Here is a 13611-nt window from a genome sequence, read left to right on the forward strand (position 1 = left end):
CCAAGATGGCGGCGCCCAGTCGGCCGCCCGCAGGCGCTTTCCCGTTCCCGTTGCCTTCGGCCGAAGAGGCGGAGGAGGCGGAGAGTCCGGCGCGGAGGCGCCCCCAGGATCCGGTCCCCGAGGCTCCGAAGAGGAAGAAGCCGTCCTGCCGCGCCTGCACCGACTTCAGGAGCTGGATGCGGGAGCAGAGGAAGGAGGCCGCCTCGGTGAGGCCTAGGCCTGGGAAGGAGAAGGGACGGCACTTTCCCATAGGGAAGCATGGGAGAACGCTCGCCCATAGGGAATCATAGGAGGATTTTGCCCATAGGGAATCATAGGAGGATTTTGCCCATAGGGAATCATAGGAGGATTTTGCCCATAGGGAATCATAGGAGGATTTTGCCCATAGGGAATCATAGGAGGATTTTGCCCATAGGGAATCATAGGAGGATTTTGCCCATAGGGAATCATAGGAGGATTTTGCCCATAGGGAATCATAGGAGGATTTTGCCCATAGGGAATCATAGGAGGATTTTGCCCATAGGGAATCATAGGAGGATTTTGCCCATAGGGAATCATAGGAGGATTTTGCCCATAGGGAATCATAGGAGGATTTTGCCCATAGGGAATCATAGGAGGATTTTGCCCATAGGGAATCATTAGGGAATACTTGCCCATAGGGAAACATGGGGCTTCCTTGGTTCTCTATGGGCAAGTATGGCTTCCCTGTGGGCAAGTGCTGCCCTCTGGAGATCAGGGTTCAAGTAGTCCCTCCTCTGTCCTGGGAAGCCATTGGCTGACGCTCTCTCAGCCTCAGAGGGCAAAGTCTGAGCAAACCTGGCCAAGGAGACCCGGTGGCAAGTTCGTTCGCATCAGGGTCGCCATGAACCAGAAGCGACTCGGAGGCACACATCCACAACAAACATTGCTGCCAAAGGCGGCAGGAACCCTGCCTCCAGAGCTAAGGGATTTGGCGCCTTTGGAAGCAGGGAATCCCCCAAAACAGCTCTCTTCCAGGGAGAGAAAGCCCAGCTGCAGCTTCTCAGGTTGGAATGGGTTGGGCTTCCAAGGCAATCGTCAGAACCAGCCGCCTCCTTCTGCCTCATTGCAGGGCAGGGAACATCTTGCCTGGCAACTGGGTTTCTGGATCCCAATTGCTGCAGCCTCCCTGTCTCTTCCAAAATATGTGACCGAAGGCCCTATGTTTTAGCATGGCTTACTTTGCACGCTTTGTCAAGCCAGGCGTTAATGAGGTTACGTTTGCCTCGGCAGCAGAAGGTTCGGTGGCCATTTTGTGAAGACGGTGATGATCGGCAAGCCTGCTAAAATGGCCAGGGAAGATTATGCCTTGTTGAAACCTATGTCTTGTTTTTTGTTGGTGTTTCAGGTGATGCAGCCATGTTCTAGAAGAGTTTTTTCCTGACGTTTCGCCAGCATCCGTGGCCGGCATGGAAGAAAGTGGGGTGTATGTATCTATTATACACATACTGTGTGACTCTAGGTTGGGAGGAGTGATTTCCATGTTTATCTGTGTATCCCAACCCAGGTTCATACAGTATATATTACATCCCACTCTCTTCCATGCCAACATTTTACTCTGAAGATGCCAAAGTCACAGATGCTGCCGGCAAAACGTCAGGAATAAACTCTTCTAGGACATGGCTACTGAGCCTGAAAAGACCCAGAAAAAGCTATGGATGCCAGCCATGAAAGCCTTCGACTTCACGAAACATGTTTGTTTCTTACAAAAGATGACCTGGCATCCTTCTGTTGCTGTGTGCCTTCAATTCATTTCCAATTTACGGTGACCCTAAAGCAAACCCACAAAAAACAATGGATGCCAGCCATGAAAGCCTTCGACTTCGCATATACTTGTTGCTCATAAGCATTTATTCTTCTCTGATCCAGGAAACGGGAGACAAAGAAGCCGAGTTCCCCGCCGACTGTCCTCTGGACCGGGAGCAACTGGGAAGGAATTCGTGGTCCTTCCTTCACACAATGGCAGCCTATTACCCTGACCGGCCCAGTAAGACCAAGCAGCAGGAAATGACACAGTTCATCCATTTGTTTTCTAAGGTTTTCCCTTGTGAAGAATGCGCAGAAGACCTGAGTGACAGGTGAGGGTTTCTTCTCTCCATTGAATTTGATCAGGACTAATGTGTACTTTGCATTAAGAGGGACTGATTTCCCCCCGTTCCACCCTTTTATTAGCATGCTCATAAGACCTCTAATGACCTAATAAGCACTGCCACCTCCATCAGCAGCTGAGAAATTATTGTGAATGCCAGGAATGAGAAATAGAAGGTTTTCCTTAGTTCTTCCAGTTGTGATAGTTGTTTCCATCCAAAAACATCGACCCATAACTTTCCTTTCTCTCTCTGTTTTCCCCTTGTAAACAGATTAAAGCAAAACCAGCCAGACGTCTCCAACAGGCGCAATTTGACGCAGTGGTTTTGCCGGCTTCACAACGAGGTCAATAAGAAGCTGGGGAAGCCGGAGTTTGACTGTTCCCTTGTAGATGAGCGCTGGCGAGACGGGTGGAAAGATGGCTCCTGTAACTAGAGAATGTGGGAGAAGGACAGCTGTTTGAACATGGATTAAAACATAGAGACTGATCAAAACCAAGGCTGGTACAGACCACAGCCAAGGTGCACAACTGTGTGTTTTGCACTGGGGATGGTGTGGCAAAAGCCAGGGGCAGAAGTGGCGCATTCTCTCTTCTCTGGGAAACGTGGTAAGAGATAAGGCCCTGTAGTTTCTGAACAGTCTCATAAGTCTTGACAGTGTAAGTCTCTCTCATCCTCACCCCAGTTGCCAACAAGAGTTGCCTTAAAGAGGCCTCCAAGGTCTTGGCTGAATAAACCTGCCTTGAGTAGCCTAGCTCCCTTTCCCTGAGACTCCTTGGCACCTTTGACTTCTGCCTCTGTGTTCATCCAAATATTCTTCCTTGGGACATTCTCCATCTCTCTCCATGGAACTCTGGATTTCTTCTGTTATTGTCAGGCGAGTGCAGCCATCATTTTAACCACTGTGGCGTTACATGTCTCCATGGTTTCTTTGCTCCCTCAGCATAGAGTATTTCGTGGGGTACTTAAGCACTGGACAATTCCATTAATATTCTAGTTGGCCGAAGCCTCAAAGCAGGGAAGATAGAACAATGTGTTCATGCATCCACGGCTCTCCTTTCAGCTGCCAGTAAGAGATCTTGTTCCTCCATTCTCTAGCCAGACAATGCAGAAAGGGGCAAACCTTGTTTCAAGCAAGCATTAGTTTTACTTGTCAGAAAGTGGCATCATGTGTGAGAATGTCTAAGTAGGAATTAGCTGTGTTCTGAGTATATCCGGTGGACCGTTGTGTCGTGTGACAACGCAGCTAGTTGTCAGCAGTGACACTGGAGGTAAGGTAGGAGGTGGAAGAGCACTTGAAGAGATCCTGGGCCACGCATTTGCTAAATGCGTACCAAGGTCGTTCAGATAACTGTTGCAGAACACTTAGAGCTGTACATTGAACTGTATCAGCATTGGCTGCACCAGGATTAACTTTAATCACATTGAATTCAGGTAATTTGCACAAATCATCGTTTGTTGTTTGCAAACTGGAGTAAGCCCTGTGCTGGTGTGCCCCCTCCTTTCCATCTATGAAGAAAGCATGCTTGAAACGTCCATTTATAACAAACCACAGTCTCCTATTTTGTCTGAACATTGGAAACTGTGGTTTGAATAAACTAGTGATCACACGAATGGCTGCTAACTATCAGATTATCCTTTGCCACTCTGGGTTTGTATAACTATGGTTCTGCATTCATAAATCTCTCCTGCTGCTGTTGCCTTGCTTTATTTATTTTTCCTTTCATAATCATTAAGTGAATTTGATAACTGATAATTGGGTTTAAATAAGGTACATTAACTGAACTCTCTTTTCTAGCAATTTCAAGCAAAGGCCTGCTTTAGTCATATAAGTCATTCCCTGCAAGCCTAGGAGCGTTTAGTCACACTGGGTGAATGCCCTGAAAATACATCCCAATGGTGCTCAGGGTACTTTGGAAAACCCTGCCCAGATGTGAACCCTGCTGTGAGGCTTTGCTCGCACTCTCTTTCAGGAGAAGAGACTTAGGTGGCAGATGTTACTTACTGTGTTCTCCAACCTGCCTTAGGAGAATGAAGGAATCAGTGGGCCCTTTTGTGACTGGGGAGATTATATACAGAGGCTGGGATTGCCTTGCCCTCTGGGCAATTCTTCTCGCTCTTTTGCATCTTGATCCTTTCTGAGCTAAGGTCACAGATTGGGAGCATTGCTTCTTTTGGAGTGCAGCTCCTTGAATCTGGAAAGTAACTTGAACCAAGCTCACATAACATCTAGTCTACATCTTATGGGCCAGATATTGCTTAGGCCAGACCTGAAGATGGTGCACTCTCCTTGAAATAGTCCCTGAGAGGTCTGAATTTCTCTTGTTATGGTTAAACCAGACTTCTGCTTGAATTAAGGCGGCTGAATTCAGCCTTGTCTGGTTCACTTTAAAAAACCTGTCCATCGTCTCTAACCAGAATCCTGGGAGTCCAGTTAATGCTCTCTTGCCAAAGCTGAATGGGTTTCTGATGAAGGAAGAGTGTGGTTTTGATCCTGAATTTAAAAACACAAATCAAGCTGCTCTGTAATTTTTTTCCATAGGCATTTCATGATAAAGAATCTGAATTGTTTGACTACTCTGTGAAGGCAGTGGTAAAGTGTATCTCGATGTGTGTATTTCCTTTCTGATGTCCACATAATAAAAATGTATATCCATTTCATGTCTGTGTTATCTATCTCCAGGCCTGGTCCAGATACTGTTTTCTCATATTGAGAAGAGATGGGTGAGGCACCCAGTTAAAATACTGGAAAAGCGGGAAGGAGAAAAGCATTCTCTCATTCTTGCAAGGCTGTTGCCCTTCATGTCGGGCAGCAAGGCAGTTGGTTTGACCCCGTAAAGTCAGAATGGCGACGATTGCCTCAGGGCTGGGAACGAGTCCGAATGATCATACGTTTTCTCTAGGAACATCTAGGTCCTCCAGTGCAACTCTATGGTCAACTTCAACTAAAAGTTGCACTGAAAGTCCTAGCGATTCCTAGAGGGAATACTCTACTAGGCCTTTGTAGCTCCTCCAACGCAGTTCTGTGGTGAGCGTCTGTAAGACCTTGACCATAGAGTTGCGCTGGGGGACCTAGAGATTCCTAGAGAGATGTCCCTTCAGGTAAAATATGGTGGTTTTTTTGTTATTTGGGTTTTTTTCCATATTCATGGGGGTCTTGTGCCCCTGACCCTAGCGAATATGGAGGGATAACGTGTGTGTGTGTGTGTGTGTGTGTACCCACACATATAGTGTGTGTATGTATGTATGTGTGTGTGTGTATATATAGAATTAGTCATTTGTGAAGCTCAAAGCTGGGTCGGCTGCAGTGTGCCAGTGGAGCCACAGGGGGCGCGGGAGAGCAAGAGATGAGGCGGATAGGAAGGAACTCTCCTTTCTGCCACCAGAGGGCGCTCCATAGGGCGCTCAATAGAAGGATTTCGTGGGATAGGGAGGTATGCCCAAGTGCAGCCACAGGAGGGCGCCCGAGAGCCCGGGAATGGCCCTCTTGGAGCCTGATGGCCTGCATATTGATCCCTAGATCGATCTATGCCCCTTGGCGGAAAGGGGGTTTCCGCCAAGGGGCATAGATCGATCTAGGGATCAATAGATCAATTTTGGGATTTGGATTGATCCCTGCCTCCCTCCCTCCCTCCCTCCCCTCCTAGGGCTCACCTGAAAAGCCCATTGGGAATAAGCAGCCAATGGGAGTGGAGGAAGGTCCAGGTAAAGGGAAGGAGGCCACTCCTCCTCAGGAATGGGGAGCCAATGGAAAAATCACACGAAGTCCCATAGACTTCGGGTTATATTAACTGATGGCTAATAAAGAACATTCCTGATACAAGGGCGCCCTCTTGTGGACACTGAGGGCGCCGCATCCTCTTTTGGCTTCTCACCAACTTCTGTTCTGGAGCGCCCTCTGGTGGCCACTCTTGGCACTTCACCCATCATGGCATTTCCCATCTATTAGTTTGCATTTCTTTCTTTAAATAAATATGAGTCCTGTGAGGCTGGAGGCGGAGGATGATGTAGACAGAGAGGGATGGCCGCCCTCCAGCCGCCTTTGCGAGAGAGAGAGAGAGAGAGAGAGGGACACGCCTCCTCCTGCTCTTCGCCCAAGGAAGGTCCATGGCTGAGGAGGCAGCAGGATTTGAACCTCGGACTCCAGAGCTCAGGCCTCTGCGCCACCCGAGAAGGAGGGCTCTGGCAGGAAGGAAAAACGGAGGGAGAGAGAACTAAAGAGAGTCAGGCAAAGGTAGAGTGGGAGATAGATTGATCCAGAGGGAGGGAGTGGTAGACTGATCCATAGCGACTCCAATGGAAGGAATAAAGTCTGTGGGATAAACAACAGGGAAATGTGTGCGAATGCAGCCACAGGAGGGCGCCAGAGGGCAAGGAATGGGCCCCTTAGAGCTGATGGCCTTGCAGCGCCCCCTTTCCGCCACCAGAGGGCGCTCCTTGGGACTCCAATGGAACGAATTCAGTCTGTTGGATAAATAGAATCATAGAGTTGTTAGAGACCACAAGGGCCATTAACCCAACCCCATTCTGCCATGCAGGAAATCTCAGTCAAAGCATCCCCATTGACAGATGGCCATCCAGCCTCTGCTTAAACACTTCCAAGGAAGAGACTCCACTATAATCTCCAAGGAAGGAGTGTGTTTCACTGTCGAACAGCTCTTACTCGAAGGAAGTTCCTCCGAATGTTGAGGCGGAATCACTTTTCCTGGAGCTTGCATCCATTGCTCCATTGGGTCCTAGTCTCTGGAGCAGCAGAAAACAAGCTTGCTCCCTCCTCAATATGACCTCCCTTCAAATACTTAAACCGGGGTCTCATATCACCTCTTAACCTTCTCTTCTCCAGGCTAAACATCCCCAGCTTCCTCAGTCCTTCCTCACAAAGGGAATCATTGGGGAATACATTCCCATAGGGAAACATAGGAAAATACTTTCCCATAGGGGCTCATAAGGGAATACTTAACCATAGGGAATCATAGGAGAATACTTTCCGAAAAGAAATTGATTTAAATGATTGACATTGCATTTTGAAGAGGCATAAAGCCATTCCAAAAAAGAAGGGATTACAAGGAGAGGATGAAAAGAAGGAAAAGGAGGATAGTATTCTGGAGGGAATAAAGTGGAAGGTTCAGGAAAGAGAACAGAAGAATAAATAGAGAAGGCAAGGCTAAATGGGAGGAAAAGGAATTAAATGCAGATGAGAAAGGGACTAAAATTAAGGATAAGGAAATGGACATGTATGCATAGAATAATGAGGACATGAAAATATAAACAAACAAACAGGCTAAGTCCTATGTATTATCCTAAACCTGATCCTTGACAACAGTCTCCCAGTCAAGGAACAATTCCCATTGGCTGCTATCGATCTGGATCAAGGATTTAGAAGGCGAGTTGCTCATACTTTATATATTTATATCAATTTACTAATCTTATTAAGATTAGAAGGGACAGTTGAGTAGCATCTCTGTGTATAAATTACTGTTCTAGGAGAGTAAGAAATAAGGTTTATATAGATATAATTAAAGGGGGGGAAACAATTATATGCGGTAAAGAGGAAATACTAAAAGAAATCCAAGCGGATCCAAAGAAGAAAAACCTTCAATGACCAAAAAAGAGGGAATAATAAGCAAGGCATAAAGAAGGGAATGGACCCATAGGAAGGGACTCAGACGGAGGGTCATCAAAGAGAAGGCATTACAAACAGAAAGGACTTCAAGCATCGTTTAATTAATAAAATGTATTTAAAAGAAAGGATCCAAACTGGCTCAAAGGCAAATGGGAAGAACCCCAGGCCTGCTTCCTAAGCATCCTTCCAGGGCTGAGCGACTGTGGAGCCCATCATCCACAGAGGCCTCTTCTCCTCCTCCCCTTTGGCTCTGAGAAGGGACCCTGAAAAGCCCCGCATGATCGCCCAAGGCTCCCTCGAGGATGGCCTTCCTGCGACAGAACAAGATACAAAAAGACTGAAAACAGTAAGACTTAATAGAATGAAAGCCAAATCTTATATTGAAACCAACATCATTGCCCACCAAGCATCATTGCTCAGCTCACTGGCTGCCCAGGGACCCCTCTCCTTGGGACGTCCTTCCAGGCCAGAGGGAGGCCTTGGCCTGGCCCCAGCTCTCCCTCCTCCTCCCCAGCCTCCGCTCCCCTCCGGCCCCGGAATTCCCCTTCGCCCAGGGCTCTCTCCATGCCCTCCAGCCCACGCCCTCCCTGCCCTCACAGCCTCCCCTCCAGGGGCCCTCTGGGGCCAAGGAGAGACTTCGAGGCTATTCTCCCTTCCGATTGGTCCAAAATTTGCATGGCACCGCCCTTGACCACGCCCACCATTCATCTTCACTTCGGGTCTCTCCTTGTCTCTGTTCCATGGCAGCTGGGAGGGAGGCGGAGCGTCAGCCTGGAGGGAAGGAAACAGCGCCACCGCCTGGCCATGCCACTGGAATTGCAAGACCAGCAGAAGACATTGCCATCTCTTTCCTGAAAGGGCCTGTTCTTCCAAGCTGCCTCTCCCTTAAAGCCAAGAAGGTAATTCCAGGAGAGTCATTCTCTGAGACTCTTAATACCATTTCTTTTTCCCTTTTCCTCTTTCTCTCTTTCACTTCCATTGACTGACAGCCAGGAATCCCGCCATTCCTCCTTGCCTCCAGGTGGTGCGGTTTCCCTCCTTCTTTCCTCAAAGCTGGCCCTCCTCCTCTCTCTCTCCATTCTCCTTCCCCATGGAAGGCGGGGCAGACGATAGTGGGCGGGGCTGGGGCGGGGACATGCAAATTTGGGACCAATAGGGAGGGAGGGGACAATGTACATTTTTGTTCTGCAATTCCAGCGCTGTGGCCAGGCGGTGGCGCTGTTTCCCTCCCTCAAGGCTGACGCTCCGCCTCCCTCCCCCCCCAGTGGCTGAAATGAACCCTATGAAAAGCGGGAGAGGTCGCTTGAAATAGAGAGAGCAGTGGGCGGGGCTGGAGGCGGGAACAGGCAAATTTGGGACCAATGGGACGAGAGCAGGACCCCAAAGTCTCCCCGAGGGCCAAAAGGTCTCCTGCAAGGCGAGGCTGGAAGGCCAGGGAGGGTTTGGCTCAGGGGTCCTGAAGAGGGCCATGGGGGGAAGGCACTGCTGGGCCTGGAGGGCAGACAGAGGGGCCTAGTGGGAGGAGGCCTGAGGGAAGGCTCCAGTCTCACTCTATCTTCGAAGAGCATCCAAAAGAGTGGGTTCATGGGCAGCCCTCTCCATTCTCTTATAGGCTATTACTTATCTTATCTCATTTGAGTATATAGCATTTTGGGAATCATGTCAGCAAGATTTGATTCCTGTGGGTTCAGTGAACACAACTGTTGTTTGTTATTCAAACCTCACATAACGTTTTTGGCCTTGACTGCTGAGATTCTCCCTCTAGAAAGAATAGAAGAAGGCCAGAAGTTAAGCAAAGCAATGGCCCAAAGCACACAAAACAGAGGCCTGCCCAGGAAGCCTCTCCTTCCCACTCCCTTCCGATTCAGACTCTGGGGCCTGAAAAAGGTCCTCTAAGAGAGTACAGTCGGAAGTGAAAGCGTCTGGAAATCACCACGAAAACATGCTTTGATTTTGTCATTGATGAAGTACATACTATTCCTTTACTTACTTGAGTGAGACTGGGATAGTAGTCACATCGAAGACGCCGTCACATTCCTGCCTCCAAGACCTTCTTCTGTCCATCTGCCTCCTTCTCAGACATCCCTATTGAAACTGTAAAGACCTTCAGAAATATATGATGCTTGAGCCTGATCTTAAAAGGGGGAGTCAACTCCGTCCCCCATTCTTGTATGGTGAGTTCCTTAAAAGCACCTAAGTCTTTGCATCTGACCCTAAGTCAGGATTCTGTTTCGTAGACTTCATTTGCTTCGCTGTTTCATATCCAAAGGGTTGAAGGAACATATTGGACCCTTCAATGGGATGCTGGACAGCGATACTACATTTGCCTCACCACCGCTCTGCCATTTTGGCTGTGATGCCATGTATGTATATAAATTGTATGTATATGTGTGTATAGATATGTATATGTGTGTATAGAGCCATTGTACTCTCTATTCCCCTCTATGGGTCTGAAACATGGGTCACCTATCGCCAACACCTATGACTCCTTGAACGCTTTCATCAGCGCTGTTTACGCACCATTCTAAACATACACTGGACTGTCTATGTGACGAATGTTGCTGTCCTTGAGCAAGCAGGGATCACCAGCATTGAGGCCATGCTATTGAGGACGCAGCTGCGTTGGGCAGGTCATGTTTCTAGGATGGAGGACCATCGCCTCCCCAAAATAGTATTCTATGGCGAACTCGCCACGGGTCAAGAGCGTAAGAGGGGCGCCCCAAAGAAGAGATACAAGGACTCCTGAAACAACATCTCAGGCTCTGCCAAATTGCTCACCAACAATGATCTGCCCTGGCCTCGCATCGGGAGGCATGGAGACGCTCTATCCACCATGCGGCAGCCTTTTTCGAAAGCTCACGCCGAACGAGTCTAGAAGAGAAACGACAACGCAGAAAGAACCACAACCCGGAAACATCACCCAAGGAGACTTTCCGCTGTGCTTTCTGCAACCGGACCTGTTTGTCCCGGATTGGCCTTTTTAGTCACCAACGCACTTGTACAAAGTGTGGGATCATGAGTCCTTCCTGAATCTTCGTTCGCGAAGCAAAGCCAGATAGATATGTGTGTGTGTGTGTGTGTACAGTCCACCCTGTCCATATGTCGGCACATCATACGTGGCTTCCTGTTTACGTGGAAGCCATCTCGCCATTAAATGAATGGTGTATGTGCCTGTGTGTATATATATATATGTGTGTGTGTGTGTGTGTGTGTGTATATATATATATATATATAAAATATATATTTGTGTTTATATATGTGTGTGTGTGTATGTGTGTGTGTGTATTTGTTTATAAGAGTCATTTTTGAGGCACCTTAATACCATTTCTTTTTCCTTTTTCCTCCTTCTATCTTTCGCTTCCATTAACTGGCAGCCAGGAATCCCGCCATTCCTCCTTGCCTCCAGGTGGCGCTGTTTCCCTCTTGCTCCTTTCCGGAGGCAGAGACCCCATGAAAGGCGGGGCTGATGGTGGTGGGAGGGGCAAGGGGAGGGGCCATCCAAATTTGGGACCAATCGGGAGAAAGGAGAAAACTAACTTTTTATATTGTAATTCCAGTGTAGCGGCCAGGTGGTGGCGCTGTTTCCTTCCCTCAAACTGACACTCCGCCTCCCTCCCTCCCTCCCCCCCTCCCACCGGCTGAGATGAATCTTATAGAAAGTGGAGGAGGATTGAAGCACAGAGAGGAGTGGGCGGGGCTGGGGGTGGGTCCATGCAAATTTAGGACCAATGGAAAGAGAGAAGGACCCCAAAGTCTCCCCGAGGGCCAAAAGGTCTCCTGCTAGGTGAGGCTGGAAGGGCAAGGAGGGTTTGGTTCAGAGGTCCTGGAGAGGGTTCTCGGGGGAAGACACTGCTGGGACCAGAGGGCAGGCAGTGGGGCCTAGTGGGTGGAGGACTCAGGGCAGGCTCCAGTCTCACTCTATCTTTGAAGACAGTTGGAAAGAGTGGATAGATGGGCACCTCTCACTCTTCTTCTATTGACCATTGATTTGCTTTATGTTTTGTTTTCTGTTGGCTTCTTCTTTGGAACAAGATACAAAATGGCGGAAAAGGGCAGAAATGAAGCTACAGCAGAAGAACAATAGAAACAAGAACAATTAGCATGGAAGCAAAGGCTTGGATAACAAGAGAGAACTGGCCCTGAGGCAAGGCCCTTGCCAGAAGCTTCCTTGAAAGGACTGCTAAGGGAGAAATAGGCCTTGCTTGAGAAAGGCTGCCCAGGAACTAGAAGGCTGCCTTGGGGACAGCATTGCAATGGGGCTTCTTGTTCTCCGACTGAGCGTCCTTCCTCTCAATGGGGCTGCTCAATCTGGTGACAGTGACAAACGGTTCTTGTGGCCGTCCAAAGCAGACACTGCCTTGTGTGCTCTGCAACCGTCCCTCGCACTCGGCACCCTGGAAATGTGGAAGCGGCTGGCTAAAGCCGTCCCAGCTTCAATGGGCGCCGTCTCTTTAAACCAAACCATGCCTGGGACAGATAAACCGGCGAAAGACCGGACTTAACACTCTCAAAGGCCATAAGGAGAGACCTTGATGGGCTTCTGCTCCTCGCGAGGCTTTTCTCGCTAGACGGAAGTCCATTGACAAGTGGCTGACATTGAGTGACATTGGGGCCATTTCTGGACAAGACGTTTGTGCGATGAGAGTTAGTGCAGCCAGATTCCCAAATGCATCGGCTCTTTATATCATCAACTGAAAGAGAGATTAATAACGGACTTAAAAACGAGAGGAGTTTAAATATAGAGAAAACTGCTAGATTGAATATAGCTCAGAATTGGAAAAGCCACCTAAAATGGATGAGCGGTGAATAAAAAAGACGATAGGAATCATGGACATGGATAAGCGGACGGATCGATTCAATACTAAAGATGTTGAAGTGACTGAGGAGGAGTGGGTTTCCCAAAGGAGATTGTTGTAAGAGGGTTTGGAAATAAGATGCAGGACAAGGAAAGAGGGTTTATATCTTATTAGTATCCTATTAGTGTGTATCTTATTAGTGTGAACAGAGATAAACCTCGTAATATCGTTCCAGGAAACTGGTGAAGAGGTTATAAGTCAAGTATTTTGATAGAGTTTGGAAGCGAAAGGGAAACAGAGGAGTGATCACTGAAGGAACTCTATGGAATACGAGGGACATTTGGATTTTGAGGTTAAACGTTGTGTCAGATTGCTTTCTTTGTAAAAAAAACCCCTGATATAACGGTGTTTTCATGCATATAATATGAATAAAACCAGGAAGCCAGCCATGAAGGAGACCAGAGGACATAGGCATCAGCTAGGCCAGTGGATCCCAACCTGTGGGTCAGGACCCCTTTGGGCGACCCTTTCACAGGGGTGGCCTAAGACCATTGGAAAACATCTTCACATAGAAATGAAAATAATGCTATGGCTGGGGGCTGCCACAACATGAGGAACTGTATTAAAGGGTTGCGGCAGTAGAAAGGTTGGGAACCACTGAGCTAGACGGCTAAGATGGGACATAGTAATAATGGAGGAAAATCATGTGAAGATCTTAAGAGTAGGAAGAGACCCTGAGGGCCATTCTGGCCCCATTCTGGCCCCGTTCTGCCATGCAGGAACTCTCACTCATAGAATCAGAGCTGGAACAGGCCCCCGAGGGCCCTTCGGTCTGGCCCCGTTCTGCCATGCAGGAACTCTCACTCATAGAATCAGAGCTGATGTATTAAAAGTGTCAGAAATCGAACTGAACAAATGGCAACAAATATTGAATACATATTGTAATGGAAGGAAAAGACCTTCCTATTGGTCCAAGATTTGCATGGCCCTGCTCTCGACCCCGCCCACCATTCCTCTGAGCTTCAGGTCTCTCCTTGTCTCTGTTCCATGGCTGCTGGGAGGGAGGCGGAGCATCAGCATTGAAGGA

The 13611-nt window shown here is 48.4% G+C and overlaps 1 protein-coding gene across 1 annotated transcript; it reads left to right on the top strand.

Annotated features, from left to right (window-relative positions):
• Nucleotides 1-4761, top strand: LOC149306198 (FAD-linked sulfhydryl oxidase ALR-like). The gene is made up of 3 exons (XM_089476705.1): nucleotides 1-206; nucleotides 1888-2096; nucleotides 2379-4761. Exons 1-3 carry the CDS (start codon nucleotides 6-8, stop codon nucleotides 2539-2541), a joined length of 573 nt encoding a protein of 190 aa, XP_089332831.1. The 5' UTR covers nucleotides 1-5; the 3' UTR covers nucleotides 2542-4761.
• Nucleotides 4762-13611: the final 8850 nt, after the last annotated feature.

Source organism: Sceloporus occidentalis, unplaced genomic scaffold (assembly GCF_023333645.1).
Source record: "Sceloporus occidentalis isolate IW3139 unplaced genomic scaffold, rSceOcc1.0.p SCAF_10, whole genome shotgun sequence".
NCBI lineage: Eukaryota > Metazoa > Chordata > Lepidosauria > Squamata > Phrynosomatidae > Sceloporus > Sceloporus occidentalis.

Coding starts and splice junctions, on each gene's coding strand:
- LOC149306198 (XM_089476705.1), top strand. CDS start 6: ATGGCGGCGCCCAGTCGGCCGCCCGCAGGCGCTTTCCCGTTCCCGTTG. Junction 207..1,887: donor AGAGGAAGGAGGCCGCCTCG/GTGAGGCCTAGG, acceptor TCTCTGATCCAG/GAAACGGGAGACAAAGAAGC. Junction 2,097..2,378: donor GCAGAAGACCTGAGTGACAG/GTGAGGGTTTCT, acceptor CCTTGTAAACAG/ATTAAAGCAAAACCAGCCAG.